Consider the following 15,436-nt stretch of genomic DNA (forward strand, 5'->3'; position numbering starts at 1 on the left):
CAGAGTGACAGTTCAACCACCGCACACCTATCCTGGGCGGTGAACCAGTACTAGGTGCCTTCACTTCTGCAAGGAACTGACAACTTCTGTACATGCCAGGGGCAGTGGTACAGTGCGAATGGTCGTAGAAAGGATTTCATAACCAATCACAACAGAAGTGACCTGGTCCGCCCGGGAATCGAACCCGGGTTGTCCGATTAACAGTCCAACGCTCTACCGACTGAGCTAACCGGGCGGAACGTCCGTTTCCTGTGTAGAAACCAGACCTGTCATTGGTCCCTTCCACTAATCGATGGGGTTCAAAATAGCGCGCCGTGACTGTGACGTATCATATGTAAGTCAAAACTGTGTTCTCTTTTTATATATTTATATGTGGTAAGTAATTAAAATCTCATATACTACACAGTAATACTAATACATTACAATGGCATTTTTGCACTGCTCATATGATAATATACATGCTTGCGTACCTGTGCATGTTTACATATATAGTCAAAATGGCATGTTATAGTCGAAGAAAAGACGAATCAAAGGGAGATGATTGAAGTTTTTTGCTGGATCTGTATGAGTACATTAGCACATTTTCATACCACATTTTAATATGTTGTTGAGACTAAAAAGAAAGCTCACTCTGAGTCTCTCGCCGGTAATTATTTAGTGTGGGTCATTGTTCATTTACAATTCATCTTAGAAGGAATCTATGTCTTTCAAAGCTTTAAAAATTAAGTTAGAAAACAAATGTTTATTAAAAAAATATATACAAAATCAACTTTTCAATAGATAGTTATATAAGTATTATAACTATTATTAATTGTCATCAATGTTTATTTTATCAGGTTAAGGGAAGTAATCGCTTCATACGTTGGTGCACTGTATTGTGTTGTCTGCTCATAAAAAAAGTATTGATTGCTACCAAAGTCCTGTTTACCATAAACACGTGTTTTCGCGACCAAAATATATAGTTTTTGCTTAATCAGACACCATTTAAGAAGAAAAAATGCCAAAATCAAAGAGAGATAAAAAGAGTGAGTATTTTAATTATAGATTGACAAGTCTAACCTAATGAATTTAAAATCTTATGAATATGTTTTAGTTGAATAGCATATTTCGGATTTTGCTATGTTTCGGATACATGTGTTAACTGATCTGTAAATTTATTTGTTCGAGTAGCAAAAGTAGCAACATATTTTCATTCTAATTATCTGTTATCGTATTTAATAAATTTACGCTGTGAACAATCACAATCATGGTGTACAAAATCAATGAAGACCTATCCTGGAATTGCACAATCCTGAAGTAACTACTGAATAAATCAGATTTTATTTTCAGTTGGTATGACATTACAGATAAACACTAGCTATGAATATCTTTTGACCAACCGAACAAAGTTATAACTACTGTTTTAGTGTGAAAAAGCTGCCATCTTGTGTCATTTAAATGGCATTTAAACTAGCCATTTTTATCTTCTTTCTATCACATAAATAACTACCATTAAGTACAATGTTAAAAGAATAAAACTTGTTGTTTTGCCAGAAAACGTTGAAAAAGATTTTTTAAATGTTATTTTCTGAAAAAGCGGAGCATTGTACTTCGGCTGATATTATAGTTGTGATATAAATTATTGTTACAAGTATGTTCAGGGCTTTTTCACCAAAAATTGTGAAGAGGCCTAGCCTTTTTATTTTGGTAAATTTAAACGCGTGAAATTCTGCAAATTGGGAAATTTAATGCTTAAACATCTCAAAAATGGGAAATTCCACATATGAGGATTGAAGACACCTTTTAAACACTGGTCAAGGTATCCATATGAAACTTGGAACTCATGTTGCAAAAAACAGGCTCATATCTTACATGTGAGTCTACTTCTAGCTGATTTTTTAGCTCTACTGGCCAAAGGCCAGAAGAGCTTATGCGATGGTAATGTGTACATAGTATGTGCATCTGTGCCGTTGTGCTTTCGTGCGTCTGTAAACAATTGCTTGTGAACATGATACAGTCTTCAGTTTTGATTGTATCTCGATGAAACTTGTACAGTATCTAGATATCCATTAGAGCTCGGTTCCTTTCGAAAACCAGCCAGATCCGCCCATAAATGCCTAGATTATTGGCCATGAAAGTTTTAAAGAAATGCTTTCTATTTTTAGCCAGGTCTGCATGAGCGAATTCTATTTTTAGCCAAGTTTACATGTACATGTAAATTCAAGTCTAGAGTTAAGGGAGACAATTTGCAAGTCTAGGATTTTGAGAGACAATTTGCTTTTTGCTTCTGCAGTTGATTTTGTGTATTACTCTGCCTTGTTCTTGTTGAAAGCCCAAAGACCATATTTTAGCTTTAAGTTCTGTAGTTTGCGCATTCATCTTAACAAAATTGGTTGTGAATGTTTAAGTTATGCACCTGGTGTCATTACTGGCCACACCCAGGGTTCACAGGTTTGGTAAACATAAATCTGGAAAGGTTTGAAAATCTTTTTGTGTGTTCGTGCATCCATCTCAGCACAATTGATTGTGAATGTTTGTTCAAATTGATCAATGTTGTCCTAGGAAGCCCTTGACTTTGACCTTTTGACCAACTTTTTTTAACTTTTAAAACTACAGAAATTTTTACTATGAGTACAGTTTTGAAAGCATTTTTTTTTTGTCAGATGACTTTTACTTGGCACATATTAAAATAGTTCATGCAACTAATCTGCTTACAATACTTTCTGGGCTCAGATGTTGAACGTGCTACGTTTTCAGGTAACCCAAACACAAAACATAAAGTATATGTCTGTTGCCTTTTACCCATACATACATGCTCTGGATTGATATGACCACAAAAGCCATGCCAGTAGAGCATAGGCCCTTTTGGGCCTCTTGTTTTTCAATTATGACCTTTTTAATGTGAAATGTGTACAAACACGCCACAGGGTCAAGCTTGAAAGGTCTAAAACGTATGGACTTCCAATTGATATCATGTAGATCTTATTGGGGGAGAAGTCATGTCTTTGACTTTTCTTTTTTAACATGACACAATGACAAGAGAGGGAGAGAGATTAGTTTTAATCTTCATAGAGTTGATTCTAAATTGAGGGAAACAATTGATAACAACATATGGACTAATTGGTCCTCGAATAATGTTTAAATTATACAGCATTCTTCTTATGTTAACTTAAAAGATAAAAAGAAAAAAATGCTCAAACAGAATAAATTTTTGTTGTAAATTTTTGAAGTAAGATCTTCCTTTTTGGGAAAAATATCTGGGAATTGTGAAAAAAAAATCTGAAAATTGGGAAAATATGCCATTTTTCCCAATTGTGAAGTAGCCTCATTTCGGCCCCTAGCAAAGAAGGTGAAAAAGCCCTGATGTTAATTCCAAAAACATAAAAACCAAATTAATGCTGAAAAAGCCTCGTGTATACTAAATTGACCAGTACTACCTGAAATGAGCCAGCTTACTAATTAATGGAATGACTGGTACTTTCTAAGGGCACTTAACCATTGTTTTTTATTTTCCTTCGCTTTAAAATCTTAAATAACTGTTTCCAAAAAGTTGCAGAGGTTATAAGGCAAGGCTTCCCGTTCAAGGAAGTTTGGAAGTATATTACTCCCTAGAAATGGGTTTAAACATAAAATATCAAAACCTGGTGTCAATATTACTTATAATAATATTACGTATGCTCACAATTTCAATCAGTCTTGAAGTAAATTGAATTTTTATAACACAAATCTGCGATTTTGGCAAGATATAGCTTCAAATGATTTGATTTTTAACATACTATTTAAAAAATACTGAAAAAAAAAGAAATTGTATTCGGGTAACTTAAACTTCCAAATTTCAGTAAAAAACTTCAAATATTGATGGGCAGGAAGTTCATACTTCCAGTTTTAAATTCTTAATGGAAGCCCTGAATGTTAATTATGATTTCAACTTTTGGAAACATCATGTTTTGTTTACAATATTGGAGGGCTTCCACCTTATTTTGATTGTTAACATTTTTGACGGCCTTTTGTTGGTATATCACTGAAGTAGCTCTATTAGGCTTATGCAGACACTTTTTAACTTCATCTCAGCCTGCTGTAGATCATTTTTTAGTGTACTGAAACTGTACATTTTACTTGTTCTAAAACTACCAAACATACTTAATGAACACTTTTGTCAGTAAGAAATTTGTCAATCTTGATCTTTAGAATTGGTGGAAGTATTATTTTAAAATGAATATTCCTGTCAGACAGTATTCTACAAAATGTTCTAATTGTTTCAGTTTCTTTGACACAGACACGGAAGAAAGGGCTGGAGTTAAAACAGAAGCTTATAGAAGATGTAAGTACCTCTAGCTTTGTTTTGTGGGGACAGAAGCTTATAGAAGATGTAAGTACCTCTAGCTTTGTTTTGTGGGGACAGAAGCTTATAGAAGATGTAAGTACCTCTAGCTTTGTTTTGTGGGGACAGAAGCTTATAGAAGATGTAAGTACCTCTAGCTTTGTTTTGTGGGGACAGAAGCTTATAGAAGATGTAAGTACCTCTAGCTGTGTTTTGGGGGGGCAAGTTCTGTAGGCATAGCATTGTTTGATAGTACTAAATTAGAGCCCTATTTATCAAAGCAACAATCTGAATCAAAATAGTGTTTATTTATGAAAGAGTGGGAGAGTTTAAGAACCCACCTGACCTACAGAAAGTCCACGTTATATTATATAAGCCACAGGGACATACAGTAGGTGGCGCTTAATACTTGGTTACTGCACAGTTGCGTAGGGTAATGCTGTAGAGTGCTTGACAGTAAATAAGTGAAACATGGTACACCTGAGTTCTACATGCAGTCATTCTAAATCAATAAAACTTGAACTTACACTTTAACTTTGCTTAAAAATTTGCTGCAAACCCTGCTATGTAAATTGCAAATTTAGAGCGAACTTAGGCAACCATTTTAATAGTGCAGGGCTAGGCGTGTGTAGTTTAGACCATTTGTTCTTGACTGACAAACATGATACAATTATGGGTTATTATTAGCACTAAGAAATAAGGAGTATTGAAGCCACTTAATTTCAAATATTGCTCTTGATTGGCTGAAAAAAATGGAGCAACATTTCGAATCTGCTTGTATTCATGGTCGTGTTCCTGTGTTGTTGATTTCAGAATCATGAGTCAATGGTCAAGTATGCCTTTATTTTCACATTCTCTGTACACTTCAGATTCAGGAGTCCATGAACTAGTATGACCGTGCTTAAACATTCTTCAGATCTGAGACTCAGTTGACCAGTTTGCCCAAATTTTCACTTCTTCCATATACATCAGATTTGTGAGTCTTTGGACCAGTATGCTCGTATTTTCACATTCACCATAGATCTGTGAGTGAGTGGACCAGCATGCCTGTAGTTTCACTTTCTCCATACACTTCAGATCCGTGTGTCCGTGGACCAGTATGCTTGTATTTTCACATTTTCCATACACTTCAGATCAGTGTGTCCGTGGACCAGTATGACCGTATTTTCACTTTCTCCATTCACCCTAGATCCATGAGTGCATGGACCAGTATGCCAGTATTTTCACATTTTCCATTCACTTCAGATCCGTGTGTCCGTGGACCAGTATGCTCGTATTTTCACATTTTCCATACACTTCAGATCCATGTGTCCGTGGACCAGTATGCCAGTATTTTCACATTCTCCATTCACCCTAGATCTGTGAGTGCATGGACCAGTATGCCTGTATTTTCACATTTTCCATTCACTTCAGATCTGTGTGTCCGTGGACCAGTATGCCAGTATTTGCACATTCTGCATTCATTTCAGATTTATGAGTCTTTGGATCAGTATGACTATATTTTCACTTTCTCCATACACTTCAGATCCCTGAGTCCGTGGACCAGTATGCCTGTTTTTTCACTTTCTCCATACACTTCAGATCCGTGAGTCCGTGGACCAGTATGCCCGTATTTTCACATTTTCTGTACACAACATGAGGAACACATATCTGAAGGACATTAGACTGGACTGGAAACATAGCAGGTATATAGAAGACGAAGAAGAGAGTCAAAGTATTTGGTAAGGTTGGCCATAACTCAGAAACGGAACATATCAGAAGATGTTAGTTTCATCAGAAAATATTTGCAATTACTGAAAGGCAGTTCATTTAAAGAATAGAAGTTGAGGTGTAAATTTAAGATGATCATGAATGCACATGTTTTTTTTCAAGGCCCATAATGTTGTTGAGTTGTGCCCCTTTTTGACTGAAAAAACAACAAAGTAGTTTTCGCATTCTCTTCTTGGCACTCTTTTTTCTTGCTTCTTGACATGGTAACAGAGATAATTCTATGAAGCGCTTTTTTGTAATTTCTTGCAAAAAAAATGTATTGAAAATACACTAAAATGAGATATACTCTGCTCGCTTGCAGTTTGTGTATTTTGTGCCTTTTAGCTTTTATTGTTTACAGATTGGGTGCGGCCTATGGCCCCTCTTCTTGTTTATTGATTTAAGGCGTTGTTGTCTACTAGGTCCAGGGCTTCCGTTAAAGGAAGTTTGGAAGTATATTACTTCCTAGAAATGGGTTAAAACTTCCAAAATTGATTGCTTAGAAGTACAAAAACTTTTGAAGAAAACTTCCAATGTTGTAAGCTTGGAAGTTTCAAATATCAAGAAATAAATTATCATAATATAAGTAGTGAATTTGGTATGTTAAATTTGCAAATAATTTGATTTTTAATATATACTAGTTGAAAAATAGTGGAAAAAGATATTGTGTTCAGGAGGCTTAAACTTACACATTTCAGTGAAAAACTTCCAAAATTGATGGACAGGAAGTTAATACTTCCAGTTTCAAATTCTTAATGGAAGCCCTGTAGGTCTGCCCGTGCCTTATCAATTGTTTTCATTGATATCGTCAATGCACAAAAACACTTTTGCGATGCGGATTAGTTTTGTTTTAACCTGCATTTAATAAGCGTCTATAATATAGGAAGTGTTCCGAAAACACACACAAAAATTAAGGTCAGAAAATGTCCATATCTTATTAAAAATCTCTCTGAAATGAAAGTTAACCTACCAATTTTGGACAAATGGGAGCAATCCTCTTATTGAAAATCTGACATAGAACTTGGATGATGGTGTACAATTGTTTAAACTGGCCATATTTGGTCATTGAAGTAATGAAGTTACCAAAATGTGTTAAATGTTTTACCCTTTCAGGTTTTATTTTGGAAAAAACAAAGTGATGTCATTAGCGCTAGGCAGAACGAGTTCAGACGAATACCGGGAAAATCTTCACAACATCTGCACACACTTGAAGGGACAGACAGGGTTGCTCTTTACCAACAAAACCAAGGACGAAGTAGTAAAGTAAGTTTCCCCAGCTACCTGAAGCAAGGGTGGAAAAGTTCAGGAGTAATACTGCAGTTATCGAAATTAGTATTTTGGATGAACTTAACTCCTAATTCATATGCTACTGCTAGGCATTACATTTTTGAACCAGCCCTGCTGTATAAAACACAGAATTTGAGTAATCCCAGAAAGCATTTTACCAGTGCAAGGCTTGTGGGCTTGTGACAGTTTCGGCTTCTGAGGTTTATCCTATTGTTTGAGCTATTTTGCCATTGTCTTTCAACTAAAGCATCTTTTATGTTATAAATTGTACAGTTCAAGAAGATTATCTCTTTCTTTAGTTTTTATAGGGTTGTGGATGTGCTGCAGCTTGGCTGCCTTTAACTTAGACTTGAGCCCATTCCAAAACATTCCTAAACATAACTTACATGACCGCCATATACTCAGGTACTTTGCCGACTTCCACAAGAGTGATTATGCAAGGTCAGGTGTTGAAGCTACTCAGGAGGTAACGTTGGAGGAAGGGCCATTGCCAGACTTCTCACACGCCATGGAACCACAACTAAGACAGCTGGGCTTACCTACAGCACTGAAGAAAGGTAATATTTTGGGCCTGCTAGCCACAATCCAGATGATAAATTCAACTGAAGTGTTTTGCTGAAACCCTCTCCCAATCAACCGTGGCCCCTACTTACAAAAAATCATTTTTTGAAGAAAATTAGTTGAGTAGTTGTCGTAATTCTTGTTTAAATGGCTGTGGCATTGTTAACCCTTGGCTGTTACTCCAAAACCTTTCAAGATATTAACACGAAGTACAGATGTTTATCCTATGCTCTCCAGTGGCTTCCAGAGGTTTATCAGTGAAATAAAATTGATATTTTTAACTGTTATGAATTTTTTGCCTGTTACTGTTTTTACAGCTACTGTTTCAAATCAAGTGTTAGTGTGCACAGTGCTGGGCACAATTTCAATAACGTCATTGGTAAAATGTCAGTGAGTGCGCATACATGCTGGTGCATTTTCAAAGAAACTGTAAATAAATTTACTTTTAACTCTGATTTTAGGCATGTAATAAAAAGAAAAATTGTTTGTTTAAGGTGTAAGATAGCAATATATTTCACCTTGTGAACACAAAAAGAGAATATATTTCTTTTGGAGCTCACTTGTGAAATATATTATGGTCTCACACTAAAACAAACAATTATCCTCGATATATGTTACTGGTGACAATCAGCAATTGATATCAAGTCTTGAATCTGTCTCCTATCATTGTAGAGTTATCCCCCTTGTTGTACTGTAAAAACAGGACAAGCATCGCTATCCACTTCTGGTGGTCTTGTTAGCTCATCTGCTTTTTTTTAAAGAAAAAAATAACAAAAATTGTCATAGCTTTGGTTTTGTCTGCGTTGTTGGGCAAAAATTGGAACCGTGGCCATAACTCAAAAATCATTCAAGATGGAACTTTGCACACATTTTACTGGTGACACTATACACAAGTGTGAGAAGGCCCACTACTCTGGCTTTAATAATTTTCAAGTTATGCCCCTTGGTAATTTGAAAAAAAGTCAGACAAAAACTTTAATTTAGCTGTAACTTAATAACCATTCAAGATACACATGAAACTTGGTTCTCAATAATTTTTGAAGTAGGAGGATGAGCATAGAAAGTAGAAAGGGGTCTGGGGGGTTCCCCCAGCGGTGTTTTAGGGGCAGAGCCCCTATCTAGCCGGGGGTCCAGGGGGCCACAGGCCGGGAACGATTTCAGGCATTATGAAATCTGTAAAGTTAGATCTCCTAAGAGCAAAATTCCTGTTTTGCACATCATTTTACATGTGTTTTGAGTGTAAATACCATTGATGCAAGTAAAAAAAGAAATAATCCTAAGTTCGAAAACATATATATTTTTATTCATAATTCAGGACTGCAAGCTATGTGCTGAACAGTTGCTTATTCATTTATTTTATATAAACACATGTATCAAGAGTAATTAATGCCCGAAGTGACAAGTGATTATCGATCGTCTCTAGCCAGTAACGTCTTTTTGCAGCAGTCAAACTCAATGACGTCACTAACTCCACCCATTATGTAAATTAATTTACTGATAATGTCGGCAGTTTTCGCTTACTTTTATTTTAAAGAACAATTATAGTAATATTGGCAATAAAAAAAGCGGGTTTTTTTGTTTATACATCCGAAACTTGAAAGTGAAACTGAAAAAAGAAAGAAAAAATGTCATTGCACCATCGCAGTCGAACGTATTTAAAAAAACAAATTGATCATATTTTTTGGTTTCAATTCAAAACTTATTGAACGTATAGACATAGTTTTATTTTTTGTATGATAAGGGACATTTTAAGAACAAAATCATGAAATCTTACTAATTTAGTAGGCAGCTGTTAACGGGAGAATAGCCGGGTCATACTGCCATAATTGCCAGGGGATATCCCCAGCCCCCGGTTCTTATTGAGAGCCCTAAAACATATTACAAGTGGGAATGTGTACATTTGTAGCATTCACTCTGCGACACTTTATACTGGAAGCAATAACAACCTTAAATAAATTTGAAGGAAGGTATTAACATAAGAAGGGGAAAAAACAACATTACATTTTAATTGCTAGTGGTATAATGATATATTCAAATGTATCTATATTTCAGGGGTGATAACGTTGCTGAAGGATCATAAAGTGTGCAATCTAGGACAGATCCTATCTCCAGAACAGGCACGAATACTGGTGAGTGGAGAAAGGCTGAACTATTTTGGTTGTAGGACAAAACTACCGCTTAAGAGACCTCTCAACAAAATTAACTGCTTTGAATTAAAAAAAAATCTGCATAACAGGCAATAAACTTGTCCTATACTGCCTGCAGCGGTCTACAGTCAACAAAGTTATTCATTGAATGTGTCTATCTGAAGTCATTTGACTAAGGGCTGTTAATTATTGAATGTTTCTATCTGAAGTCATTTGACTAAGGGCTGTTAATCATTGAATGTTTCTTTCTGAAGTCATTGACTAAGGACTGTTAATCATTGAATATTTCTATCTGAAGTCACTTGACTAAGAATAGTTAATCATTGAACGTTACTATCTGAAGTCATTGACTAAGGACAGTAAGTCATTGAATGTTACTATCTGAAGTCACTTGACTAAGGACTGTCAATCATTGAACGTTACTATTTGAAGTCACTTGACTAAGGACTGTTTATCATATGATGTTACTATCTGAAGTCACTTGACTCAAGGCTGTTAATCATTGAATGTTATTACCTGAAGTCGCTTGACTAAGAACTGTTTATCATTGAATTTTACTATCTGAAGTCACTTGACTAAGATCTGTTTATCATTGAATTTAACTAAATTAAGTCACTTGACTAAGGGCTGTTTATCATAGAATTTTACTATCTGAAGTCACTTGACTAAGGATTGTTAAACAGCTATCTCAATTTTGTTGTCAAAGGTAAAAGAACAAAATTGAACAACAGCTAGAAAAACCTTCGAAGAAAACTATGTTTTCTTACCTTTCAAAGTCGATTTTTGTTTTTGAAGCAGTCAATTATCTCTTGCAGAAGTTGTTTGGGTATCAGATGGCTGAGTTCAAGGTGACAGTGGAGAACATGTGGTCAAACACTGGCAAGTTTGAAGAAATAGAGGCCAAACCAGACACACTAACACCCACAAAAGTTCGAGGTAAGGCCCAATAATTTTTAGCTTGTCTGGGTTTTTAAAGGAGAAAAGGTTGAGTATTCTCTTAGCCACGTGTCATTGTCAACAAAATGCAATATCGTGGCCATAACTACAGTGGTCGAAATTAACACCAGCCCGCAAGCCCTGCACTGGTTAAATGTCTCCCGGGCTTGCTCAAATTCTGAATTTTATATAGCAGGGCTTGTTAAAAAATGTGATGCCAAGTATATATAATTCGGGCTTGTTTATCCAAAGTCTATTTTTTTTCAATGATTGTAACTGCAAAGCCTTTTCCAAGATATTCAAATAAGACTTGGTTTACATGTTGTCAGAGACTAGACACACATGCATAGCAAGGCCTATACTTCTGGCTTTAAAGGGACTAGACACCGGATGATACAATTGCAAGAGAAAAAGAGAATTGTCAAAAACTTACATAAAGAATTGATATTGTTGTGTACATTGCATTGAATCTTACTTCCTGATATATTACATCACTAATGACACACTTTCGCAGTTTTTGCACATTTTTCTAATTTGAAATTTTCTATGGTTGTCTACCACATAAATTGAGTGAACGCAGGGACTAAATATATATGACTTATGACATAGTGAAAAAATCCAGAAAGAAAAAATCAACAAAAGCGGAAATGTTTTATATAGAAACAGAACAAATATTATCGGGAATGAAAATCAACATATCTAGAAAATTGTGATGACTTTATGTCAGTTTATGTCTTTTATATGTCCGAAAAATAACAGACAAGAGTTGGTCTTTGCGCTCTTGTTAAAAAAAGATATATCCCACCTCAGTGATTCGTTTTGGTGCAATTTACTGCCTTCTAAAGGCTACTTCCCCTTGTGAAAAAATAAATAATAATACATTTTGAAGGCTGATAGGCAATTGCCGCGAAACCATTGGATGGAAATGTGCATGTAGATTCAGGCATTTTTCTATAGTACCAAAGGGTCCGACTATCGCACCCATTCCCCTAGCAAAATATATGATATTTTTCTCAATCTTCAGAAAAAATCCTTTCAAAAGTAGTTTTTGTGTCGCCTGAAAAGACGACATATATAGGGGTTACTTTTGTCGTCGTCGGCGGCGGCGTCCGCGTCCCATTTTCGCTTGTCCGGGGTATATCTCCTAAACTATTAGTGGTATCAACTTGAAACTTCATATGTACATAGATCTAATTGAGGGCAAGTGCAGTGCACAAGAACTGTTACTCTTGCTTCCATATTTTTTGAGTTATTGCCCTCTGTTATTTTTTATGCTTAAAGTTTTGTCCGGGGCATATCTTGTAGAATATAAGAGTTATCAACTTGAAACTTCATATGTAGATAGATCTCATGGAGGGCAAGTGCACTGCACAATAACAGTAACTCTTGCTTTCTTAGTTTTAAAATTATTGCCCTTTGTTAATTTTCATGTTTAAAGTTTTGTCCGGGGCATATCTTGAAGAATATAAGAGGTATCAACTTGAAACTTAATAGCTAGATAGATATCATTGAGGGCAAGTGCAGTGCACAATAACAGTAACTCTTGCTTTCTTAGTTTTAAAGTTATTGCCCTTTGTTAATTTTCATGCTTTAAGTTTTGTCCGGGGCATATCTTGAAGAATATAAGAGGTATCAACTTGAAACTTCATAGCTAGGTATATCTCATTGAGGGCAAGTGCAGTGCACAATAACAGTAACTCTTGCTTTCTTAGTTTTAAAGTTATTGCCCTTTGTAATATGGGGCATATCTTGAAGAATATAAGAGGTATCAACTTCATAGCTAGATAGATCTCATTGAGGGCAAGTGCAGTGCACAAGAACCATTACTCTTGCTGCCATATTTTTAGAGTTATTGCCCTTTGTTAATTTTCTTGCTTAGGTTTTGTCCGTGGCATATCTCGTAAACTATAGGAGGTTTCAACCTGAAACTTATTCCGTAGGTATATCTGATTGAGGGTTCAAATGCCACCTACACTTGAATTTAAATGGCAACATCATTGTCTATAAATGAATAAAATGCCAATCTAACAGCTATAATGTTGACAGTAAATAATTCGTCAGGCGACACATCCGACTCGCGGAGTTCTAGTTTTTAATGAGAGTGTTTTTACATGTACTGGTTCATTCAACATCCTTTGCGTAATGTAAATTTTGGGGATAATTGAAATCAGAAATCATTGATTTTCATCTCATTCAGAGATCAGTATGAAATATTATCTGTTATGATTTATTGTTATGGATATTTACACCCAAGGGATTGATATTTCAGGTCTTTTGAAAGCGAAAATAAATTTATATTTAATAATTTCCTCATTCACAGGAGACTGAAATGCTTGCTCTTTTAGCTTTAAAATTTCCCAATTTTGGCACATTTCACGACACAAATTTTTCCAAAATGTATTGGGGCTTTTTCCCAAAATGAGCAGAAAAGGTTTTATTCTAAGATTTCTAATTTAATGATGATTTTATCATTTCAGTGCGACCAAAGCCCAAGTCCAAGAAAGAAATTGAAGAAGACATGGAAGCGGATATCATTGACAATGATGATGATATTGATGATGACGATGATGAAAATAAATGATAAAATGTGATATGTTTATTAATGAAATATGAATGAAATGGAGTGATGGAGAAAGAGTGTTATGGGAATCGATGATGATGATGATGATGATGATGATGATGATGATGACCACCATGACGATAATTATCACATTCCTTTAGTAGGGTATTCTCTTAAGTGTTTTTTCTTTTAAGAACTGAGATCACACAGGAATAGGAAAAGCCTCTGATGATGATAATGATGATGATGATGGTGATGATGGTGATGATGATGATGATGGTGATGATGGTGATGATGATGATGAATATAATGATGATGATTGTGTTGAGGACACTGACATGTTTGATACCATAGGAAACTGCATTCACAGGAACTGAAGTTAGCACTAACAAGTATCATAAATGCGCTGAACTGCACCAAGGAAGGATTTTTTTTTAAATGTCTTTTTATGGTTGGTATGCAATTACAGCAATTAAAAAATTCAACAGGAAACTCTGCCTTGAGGTTGGGTGCGACTTGGAAATAGGGAAGGGGAGGAAAATAAAGGGATGAGAAAGAACGAATCATAAATGTTAAATACCTTGAAATACACTGGGTGTGTCCCACCCCAAATTGGTTAAACATTGATAGGTGTAAACTTTCATACCAAGAAATTATGCACTAGCGGATCAAAGAGGGGCGCACCCGGCCTGTGCCCCTCCCCCTTAATTTGTCAAATTCATCCAAAACCCCTCTCCAAACATTTTAAACCAAATAAAATGTGGTTCAGTGGGAGAGGCCCAAGACAAAAAGTTATGATCCAAAGTTACGCCACCTCTTACATCGAATCCTAGATCTGCCCCTGCTATGAAATGGCAACTACCTCAATTTGCCTGATAAAATTCGCAGTTGATATCATAAACTTTGCACATTTAAAAGTAAAAACAAACTGAAAGGGGCTGTTCTCAGTATGTTAAAATAGCGGAAAAAAAAGAAAATTGTTGAAAACTGACATAAATTGGCAATGATGTGTACAATGCATTGAAACTTACTAACTGAAGTACCACATAGTTTGCAATATATTTAAGTTTAGCAGTTATTTCGTATTTTTTCCATTAAGAAAGATTACTGGGTATGTCTACCAGGTAGGATTTATTTCTTTTGCATGATTGGCTAGTCGGTGTTATCACGTGATATTATCGAGGTAGGTGTGTAGCTTAATTATGCCACCTAGTTCGAGAAAGCAGTGGATACGACGCTGGACTTCAATTTTGGCGAAATGGGTTCGAACCCGGTCTCCGACACAATTTTTTTTTTACATTTTGGTACTTTTTTTAACAATTATGATATCAAAGCGTAACACATTCTATTAGATAATTGTCCTGAGATTCGTTACAGAAAAAAAATTTTGGTGCCAATCTGCTGTACAGTCCCGTTAAGAACAAAATAAAAGTGTAGTAATTCATTAGGAATGTTAAACTGATACTGACGACTGGAACCTTCAACAAATGTTGATATAAGCTCTTTGAAGTGCAAGATTTTAAACAGAAGGCCTAGAGTTAAATTACCTCTCAACTTTATATAAATATGAAAAAGTCCTTGTGGACATCCGGTTTTGTTGTTACCGTAGTTTTCTAAAAAAAATGCTTTCACTGTGTCAGCCTGGATTCACTCCCTTCCTAAACCACAGTTTGACTATACTTAAATAGTATTTTTTTCTGCAATTTCGGTATCAAAGAGTAAAATATTTATAATACAGGTGATATAAATTGCATTAACATGAGAGAGAAAAATTTGGTCCTAAACATGATCGAGTCCCTTTAAAAAACAACATCAAACAGCTTAAACAGTCATAATTATAATATCACCCTACTAAAATAGTGGCCCGCTATACAACATAATAGGTTATTCACTTCG

At 35.4% G+C, this 15,436-nt stretch overlaps 1 protein-coding gene across 1 annotated transcript; it reads left to right on the top strand.

Moving 5' to 3' along the window:
- The first annotated feature begins 906 nt into the window (after nt 1–906).
- Nucleotides 907–13,571, top strand: LOC128205325 (mRNA turnover protein 4 homolog). The gene is made up of 8 exons (XM_052906856.1): nt 907–1,025; nt 4,242–4,300; nt 5,882–5,985; nt 7,163–7,312; nt 7,742–7,893; nt 9,950–10,026; nt 10,860–10,980; nt 13,458–13,571. The coding sequence occupies exons 1-8, from the start codon at nt 998–1,000 to the stop codon at nt 13,559–13,561; spliced, it is 795 nt and encodes a 264-aa protein (XP_052762816.1). The 5' UTR covers nt 907–997; the 3' UTR covers nt 13,562–13,571.
- The last annotated feature ends 1,865 nt before the right edge of the window (nt 13,572–15,436 follow it).

Source organism: Mya arenaria, chromosome 10 (assembly GCF_026914265.1).
Source record: "Mya arenaria isolate MELC-2E11 chromosome 10, ASM2691426v1".
Classification (NCBI taxonomy): Eukaryota; Metazoa; Mollusca; class Bivalvia; order Myida; family Myidae; genus Mya; species Mya arenaria.

Bases quoted from the DNA above. Each gene is read 5' to 3' on its own strand.
- LOC128205325 (XM_052906856.1), top strand. From the start codon at position 998: ATGCCAAAATCAAAGAGAGATAAAAAGA. The intron at 5,986-7,162 runs GTATATAGAAGA...TTACCCTTTCAG, and splicing joins CTGGACTGGAAACATAGCAG to GTTTTATTTTGGAAAAAACA. The intron at 7,894-9,949 runs GTAATATTTTGG...TCTATATTTCAG, and splicing joins ACCTACAGCACTGAAGAAAG to GGGTGATAACGTTGCTGAAG.